This window comes from Acomys minous, assembly GCF_964271855.1.
Source record: "Acomys minous genome assembly, chromosome: 13".
Classification (NCBI taxonomy): Eukaryota; Metazoa; Chordata; class Mammalia; order Rodentia; family Muridae; genus Acomys; species Acomys minous.
In genome coordinates this window covers 89242983-89251522 of record NC_140495.1, presented here as the reverse complement: position 1 = coordinate 89251522, position 8540 = coordinate 89242983, and the positions used below count along the sequence as shown (strand labels likewise).

Sequence of the window (8540 nt, the reverse complement as noted above, 5' to 3'; positions counted from 1 at the left end):
CCGTCCTGGAACTCCCAAGTGCTGAGATTAAAAGTGTGTACCACTACGCCTGCTGGGCTGTAACCCAGGGTCGTCCTATGTATACTGTATACTAAGCAAGTGTCTGCCACTGGGCCAGTCAGTCACAAGTGCTTCGTGCTCTGCCACTTTATTTTACACGTGGAGGACCCCAGAAACACTGAGACTGAGGTGAATTGTCAATGGCTTTAATAGACTTGGGTTGTGTCTGCCAGGCAGACACATGAGGGCTCTGGCTTCTGTAGTCCACCATGGCCAGGCCCTCTTGAACAAGTGCCCACCACTCTGGTTAAAGGCACCAGCTGGCCCTGTAAGAACTGGACAGTGGCGTTCTTGTTTAGACAACTCATTAGTAGAGATCAGGAAGCCCCTAGCCCAGGCCAACATGTTAGCGCCAGCCAGCCAGCCAGCCACAAAATTGTGGGCCTCCTCAGCCCAGCTTCCAGCAAAGAAAGCCAAATGGCTAGTTTAATCTAATAAAATTATACTAAACTCGAGGAGGACAGTGGGTCACAGACCACCTGAAAATACAGGAAAGCTACAGACGGTCCAAAATAAATACATATATACCCCAACCTTTGCACACAATTTCAAGCAGTTCATAGCCCCTATTTCCAGGGAGCCCAGCCAGCCCCTGCAAGGCTTCTCCATCCTGCCTTCATGCAGTAGCCTCTGGTTTGGCACATCTAAACGCCCTGTATGCACGGGGGCAGGCCTTCCTTGTTAGCCCTGGCAGGCAGAGCTCTTCCATTTTTTTGCTCCCTGGATTGACACCGTGGGGTCTCCCTGGAGTTCACCAGCATGGTGGAGAGCAAGCCGATTCAGCACCATCCCCTGGTTCTGTCAGAGGCACCCACACTCCTCCACAATCATATCCTGGTGGTGTTCCAGGTGCACCCTGCCGTTGTCCACGTAGAGCATGCTCAGGGGCCTCGTCTTCACAGGGGCACAGCATGTGGAAGGGACCCGGTGGGGCTGGTAGCGTTTCAGCAGGCTCTGAAAGGGAGGAAGGAGGGGGTCAGTTTGCACTGTGGGGGCAAAGGCAGAATTACTATTTCTGGCTAAAGTGAAAACCTTGCATCTGGTACGAAAATAGAAAAAAAAATTTTTTATAAATAGAATGCTGCACATGCAGCTAGCTCATGAGCCCCCACACTACATCTGTGAAATAGGTGCTACTGGCCTGGCAAAAAGACATGCTTCAGAGAATAAGCTGCTTAATTCACACAAGTAATGAATGAACAGGCGTAGCGGAGGGTCGCCTAGTCCCAAAGACCAATTCTGAATGTCTCTTTTCCAGAATGTCAGAGCTGCAGGAGCAGAGGTCCTCTGTTCTATTCCCATCAGCTAATTATAGGAACAAGGAAAAGCTGGAGGTGTAGCCCAGTTGTTTTACCTAGCATGCATGAGGTTCTAGTGTGTTCCCCAGTATTGTAATAACTGAGTTGGGGGGGGGAGTGCATGCCTACAATCCCAGCACCAGGAGTGTGAAGGCAAAACGATTAGGAGTTTAAGGTCATCCTGGCCCATGTAATGAGTTTGAGGCCAGCCTGACATGAGAGAAACAGAGACAGAGAGAGCAAGAGCGAGAGCGCCTGCTCCCAGGGTAACCCCACGGAACAGGACGCAGTGCTCTGATATTGTACCTCCACATCCTCACAGGACCTAGCGTGGTGGTGGCTTGAATGACCAACCCTAGTTATCTGATGGCAAACCTTGAGCCCCATCCCCTTTCCTAGCAGCTCATTCCATGCCGGGCATCGCACCTGGATATAGGCGTGGTTGGTGGGGCGAAACTCCTCCCCCACAGGGTTAGGGCACTCGCCCTCACAGCGATAGGCGTTGTACTGCTTGGGATAGATGATCCACGAGCTCCAGCCAATCACGCTGAAGTCCACCTGGAACTTGACCCTCCTACACAGTTGGCTTCTGTCTGGCAAGTGATGTCTCCGGTGCCTTCTGCCCCATCGACCCCTCTCTCCAGACAGCTGTCCCTCCTGGGCCCGCCAGGAGCTCTCAGCCTCCCAGAGCAAAGTGGCACCACCCAGATGCCTCTGCTCCTGAGGTCGGTTGGAATACAGCATGAGCACGTTGGTGCTGGTGTCAGCGACAGGTGGAGAATGGGGCTGATGCCAACACTGTCCTGCCAGACTGGATATCTGCTTCTCCAGTGCCCTGGGGTCCTTTAGCCACTTGGAGAGTGGCCTGGTCACCTCCAGGACTGTGCTGCCCGAGGAAAAAGTGACCTGGGACGGAGTGACAGTGAAACTCTCCATCTGAACACGCTCCATGCAGTCAGCTGGGTCCTGCTCTGGGTCCAGCTTTGCCTGGTGGAAAATTTCAATAGTGAGTGGACCGTCAATGGGGAGGTTCATAGGGCTGGGCAGCGGTAGCCGGAGCTCCGCCCGTGCCAGATCCTCTTCTTGGCTCAGAAAGGAGAAGTCAAAAGCGAAGGTCCAGTTCTGTCCAGTCACTTCCACATCTAGGGGAGAAATCAAGGAAGGAAACAGGGTTAAGAGGGAGTTGTGTTAGCCACTAGCTAGGAGGGCTGCCTGCCTGCCTACCACCTCTCAATCTCACCCACCCCATATTGGCTTGTAATATTATTGAGTCTATTGTATTTATTTTGGCTTTTTGAGAGGAGTTTCATACTAACTCAGGCAGAATTGGAACCTGCTGTTTATCCTTGATTGGCCTGGAACCGTTCCTTCTGTCTCAGTCTCTCAAGTGCTAGGGTTACAAGTTAACCCTGAAGAGACTCAATACACTCTTGCTTCCGTCTTTCTTTCATCCTTTTTTTAAAAAAAAATTATTTGTGTGTGTGTGTGTGTGTGTGTGTGTGTGTGTTCAGATATAGCCCATTTTAGAGATGAAGCAAAAAAGAAGCCTCAGAGGCACAAAGTCTTATTTAAGACTCTTTCTTGTAAAGTAACCAAAGTAGCTCAGTTGGCAGAACGTTTTCCTGGAAAGCTCAAAGACTTGGATTTGATCCCCAGCACTGCATAAACTATGGGTGGGGTGGACCACGTATGCAATCTCTTTCCTCCAGAAGTAGAATAGGTGGGTCAAAGTTCAAAGTCATCCACAACTTCATTGAGAAGTTGGGCTAAAATTTGGGTGGCTGGGCGGGTGGGGGCCGAGGGAAGGAAGGACAGAACCACAGGTAAGTTTGAAACCGCCCGACTGCGAAGCCCAAACCCCAGACTCCAAATCACTCTTGCACTCATCCTTAAGAGACCCTGGGCTGTCAGAGAACAGCAAGTAAGGACTGAACCACCTAGTGACACACACACAGTAGTGACACACACCTTTAATCCCAGCACTTGGGAGGCAGAGGCAGGAGAATCTCTGAGTTTGAGGCCAGTCGGGTCTAAAGAGTGAGTTCTAGGGCAGCCAGGGCTACTCAGAGAAACCGTCTCAAAAAAACAAGCAGAAAAAGAGCACTAGATGGCTCTGCCACCCCCGCCCCCCACCAGCAAACAGCCTCAGGCTGAGGCCATCATACCTAGACCGTGGCCTTCTAATTGCCCTGTTGAGCCTTGAGCAAGCCACCACTGTCTCAGGCTTGTGCTTTTCCTCAGTGGACAGGGCCGCTTGCTTCAGACACACTGGGTAGCTGTAAATATCACAGATACCCCAGAACTCTCAGGGAAGAACAGCCTTACGGGCCCTCGGTTTCCCTATCCAGTCTTTCCTATGTACCTGCAAGATGCTCATCCTGCTCACTTGTGCCCCGTTCGTCACACAGGTGGGGCAGATACACAGCCCAGTGACAAGAACCCAAGACCAGAACCCTCACTCAGTGAGATGTACTGAGGTAGTATATCCCTTTTAGCTGAATCTTTTCTGATATCTGGGGCTAATGTGCATGAATGGATTTTTAGAAAGTGATTTAAGTGAGTGGGCGTGGCCACTCATGCCTACAATCCCAACGCTCAACTGTGGGTTTGCAGCCAGCCCAGACTACAGTATGAGACACTATGCTGCCTTAAAAAAAAATGTAATCTTTCACTTTTTGCAATCCTACTTTCCTCTCCTTTGCATTACATCCACTTGTGGTGGCACATGCCTTTAATCCCAACATTGGGAATACATAGAAACAGGAGGCTTTGGCTGGAGAGATGGCTCAGAGATTAAGTGCACTGTCTGTTCTTCCAAAGACGGTGAATTCAATTCCTAGCAACCATAGGGTGGCTCACAACCATCTATAATGAGATCTAGTGCCCTCTTCTGGTGTGTATGGTTACAGGCAGAAATAAATTTTTAAAAAAGTAAATGAGCAAAAACTAACAAAACGAGTAGCCATGGTGGAGCACCACAGATCTCTGGTGCCTGAAGGAGTACTCAGTACCCCCATCACAGTGTCCTTGCTTTGGTCTTTCTTTCAAGATTTATTATGTATACAGTGTTCTGCCTGCATATACATCTGCCTGCCAGAAGAGGGCACCAGATCTCATTGTATATGGTTGTGATCCAACTTGTGGTTGCTGGGAACTGAACTCAGGACCTCTGGAGGAGCAGTTAGTGCTCTTAACCTCTAAGCCATCTTTCCAGCCCCTGTTTTTGCTTTTTTAATGTACTTATTTATTTTTAATGTATGAGTGCTCTGTTTTCATGCACACCAGAAGAGGGCACAAGATCCCTTTATTATACATGGTCCTGAGCTGTGGTTACTGGAAATTGAACTCAGGACCTCTGGAAGAGCAGCCAGCGCTCCTAACCACTGAGTGAGTATCTTAGGACTGAGATAAGCTGCCCAAGGCAATTCCCAGCTTCAGCCTCTGGAAGCTTCCTTTCCCCTCCCTCCCCTTCTCTGTCTTTTCACTGAGTTTCCACTCCCTTCCTCATTAGTCACACCAGAAGACAATAATCAGCCCTTTGGACGACTCTCCCCAAACACCAGTGACCCTGGAGGCTAGGAAGGATACCCTAGTCTCTTCTGGCTACCCGTGATAGCCACAGCCTGGGTGCTGCAAATGGTCACTAGAGGCTGAAAGCAGCAGCCTGAGTCCCCCCTGACCTGAGGAGTTCCCCTGGGGGGGGGGGTGGCTTCCAGTTTGATGCTGGTCAGGTGGTTTTCCTTCTCTGGGGGCCTTCAGTTGCCTTCTCAGTAGAAGGGATGTGTGTGCTATATAACTCAAAAAGATGCTCTGCGCTTTGCCCAGCACAACCGAGTTCTCAAAGGTTGGCTGTGTCGGGCTTTTCCTCGCTTGTGTGGAGGACTAGGAAATGAAATGTGGTAGCCAGGTAGGCAGGAAGCCAGGTACCCAGGTAGCCAGGCACAAGGCCCTGGACTGAGCCACACTCACCAGTGACTGGGATGGCAGGCCAGGAAGAAACTGGCTCCTCTCTGGTGACCCTCAGAGTTCCCTGGGATGGAGGGTCCTCCAGATATAGCCCCAGGTCATTAAACAACTGCTACTATATCTTCCGATGGGATGGTATTCACGAGGAAGGGGTTCACAGACACCCTGAACCCCGCTTGTGTTCTCAGTGTGGATTTGGCAAGAATCATCAGCACATTTAGCCGCCTCCAATTCTAAAGGAAAGAGTTCAAACGCAGGCCATTTGCCTAGCCCAAGAGACAGGGGGCTGTCATAAGGTCCTTGTCATTTTCTGCTCCCCATATGCCAAGGCTTTACCCGAAGTGTCTCCCTACCTCCCACCCCCTCGTACAGCCATTTGCACATGAGTAAGCTGAACAAGTAGGGCCCGACGCTTAGATTCCAGCTGACAGCCCCCACTACCACTATGCTGGGGCAGGTTACCTGCTGACTCAAGAGGGAAAGGAGGAACCCGGGATGCCGCTCTCCCCTAGGCTCCCTCCAGGTAGAGTCTTTTTGCTGAAATGGAGGCAGTTGTCACCATTGGTGAATAGTTAAAACGCTAAAGTTGATTGTGTACATTTAAACAAACCGACCAGGAGACAGCAGTCCCCTGATTTACAAAAGCAAACAAAAAGTGATGTGATGTTGCCGTGGACGCAGGCGACTGAGAAACAGAACCCCCAGTCTGCCCCATCACTAGATAAACCTTGCAGAGCTTTCTAGAAGGGAAGTGAACTGGAAAAGTATGCTTTCCCGGCTTTGCCTCCGTCCCATTTAGGCGGAGGGGCTGAGCACTCCACTAATTTCTCATTTGCCTCGGCTTCCAGGGTGTCCTGGTCTGTGGTCCCTAGATGACCCTTTAGGAGAGGGTCACCGACAGTCTCACCCTAAACGCCCCAGGCAGGGACTAGGGACTCCGCCTCCAGGTCGCTAGGGCCGGCGGGCAGCAGGTCAGACCGAATTAGAAGATGTGGATTGCGTCCAGGTCCCGCGGAGGGCCGTCTGGCCCGGGAGGACAGGCCCGGGCTGGCCAAGCTGCCCAAGGGACGGGATGTGGATTGCCCCCGCGTTCCCGAGTCCGGACACCCTCTCCTGGGCACTCACCTGTCGGCCTGCTCTGGTGAGCGTCACTCAGGTCACCGGGCCAATTACACACTCGCACACCTCGAGCCAACGCTGGGGTCACTTAAGACACCTGGCACCACCCAACCTGGAAGAGCTGCCTGAGTTCTGGACTTCCGACATGCGATCTCTAATTTCGGGTCCTTGAGCCCTACTTCCTGGTGGCATTTGCTGCACCAGGGACAAAACTCAGCAACGACTTGTTTTATTGTACGCCCGGTTCTGTGCAGAGCGTTTCTGGGGGAGGTGTCACTTAGTCCCCTCCAGAAGTCTGTGAAGGAAGTCCTTCTAGTTTAAACTACAGATGGGCAAACTGAGGCTCCTAGATACTCAGTGGCGTGATAGGTTCCCTCGCCCTAACCTTTTTATCCTCTGCTGTCTAAACTGGTACCGGACCCGAAGGGCGGCGGCCTTTGGACGCTGGGTTCTTCTCGGACCCGTCCCCCAGCTCTGTGCCTTGAGCCTGCTCACGCGGAAACATTAAGACGAGACTCTGCATGCATGCCCTTCGGTGCCCAATCTCCGCCGTAATCACCACCCGCCTCCTAGCCGTGCACCTTTGGGTGCTGGCGAGGCCAGACTTGCAGCCTACCTTGCGCCTGGAGGCTGCGGATGATGTCCGCCCGAGGCAGCGGGTCTTGGTAGAGGCTCAGCATATATGCCAGTGGGGACGGTGACGAGGGCTGCCCCCGTGTCCACACAGGCAAGGCGGCCACAGTCGCGGCGCGCGGCTCGAGTAGGGCCCAGCAGGCTTGGAGAAGAAGGATGGGAAAGCAGGTGGTACGCATGGTAGGCTGGTTGGACCCGCAAACAGCGTCTAAGTCCCTTATATCTGAGCCGCCGTCCCGCCCCGCCCCCTCCCTTCCTCTCTCCCGAGAGGTCTTAAGAACCTATACTCCCCCCCCCCCCAGAGGGGCAGGGCAGGGGAGCCCCTGCTGGGGGAAGGTGTGATGTGATGAGATAGACAGATAAATTGGGGGGGGGGGCGGAGATTGGATACAAAGACTGGATCTAGGCTGCCCCTCACCTTGCCCCCTACCTCGGAAGTCTTACTGCTGAAACAATGCGGGCTCGTACTTGGTTCTGAATTGTGCTTCGCCAACCCCAGAACCTCAACAATGGCTTCCTTACTCTGCCTCTTGTGGACCCCAGGCGGTTCTCTTTCCCGTTCATCCAAAAGCAGGTAGGGAGGGGATTGTACAGCCTTCATTTGGCAAGGCCTCTAGGCAACTACTAGGTATTGGGAAGTTGTGAGAACAAAGGTGACGGATGCCAGCTTCAAATACCAAAGTGGCCTCCTGGGGAGCAAAGGGAATACTCCGTGAAAGCCGAAGGCCTAGCTATATCTAACCTAGGTGTTTGGGGTATTGGCAGGCCCTTCTCGGCTTGTTATGGGAGTTTCTGAAGGGGGGTGGGGTGGAGTTTGCTGGCCGCGTCTCCTGTCAGCGGTGGCAGGGCCCTGGGAGATCTTAGTCACCTCAAGACCATTGCTCCATCTCTCTGAAGCCTAGTCACAAGATAAAATTGAGCGTCTTTTATTTTCTCAGTCAAAGTAACTAACTTTAGTCATATTTCGTGTTTGTGCGGGGACTCAAAAGAATGCATATGCTGTATTGCGCAAGGCTTATGTTAAGAGGTGAGCATCTTTCACACTGTGAAAATGATTGAGTTTGTAGGAATGGAGCTATTGAGGACAGAGTCTTGGAAATGGAAAGACCCTAGGAATTGTGTTCTCAAAAGGAAAGGCGGGATTGGAATTACCTTTAAAGAAATGTAAATTCCTGTCCCGAAATCCGCCCCCATGTTTTCCTCGGCAACGCCAGGCTTTCTCCTCAGCTACTCCCCACCCCCATCCTGTTCTTTTCAAGCCTTCAAACTAGCACATTAACAGCTCGCTAACATTTACTGAACACCTACTATGTGCGGGGTTCTTTACACACTTGGCCTCTTTCACTGGCTGGATGTGAGCAGGTGTTAGAAGTGGGCAGACTCCCTGGGGCGTGTAGGGACTGTTTTAACCAGCTGGAAGGAGCCTGGAGTGGCAGCAGGTCCTGATCTCTCTCTCTCTCTCTC

General features: G+C 52.0%; 1 protein-coding gene across 1 annotated transcript; it reads right to left on the bottom strand.

Annotated features, from left to right (window-relative positions):
- Positions 1-205: 205 nt before the first annotated feature.
- Positions 206-2516, bottom strand: NODAL (nodal growth differentiation factor). Its single transcript, XM_084753397.1, has 2 exons — positions 1785-2516; positions 206-1014 (listed from the first exon to the last, which is right to left on the bottom strand). The coding sequence occupies exons 1-2, from the start codon at positions 2391-2393 to the stop codon at positions 862-864; spliced, it is 762 nt and encodes a 253-aa protein (XP_084609523.1). The 5' UTR covers positions 2394-2516; the 3' UTR covers positions 206-861.
- Between the last annotated feature and the right edge of the window lie 6024 nt (positions 2517-8540).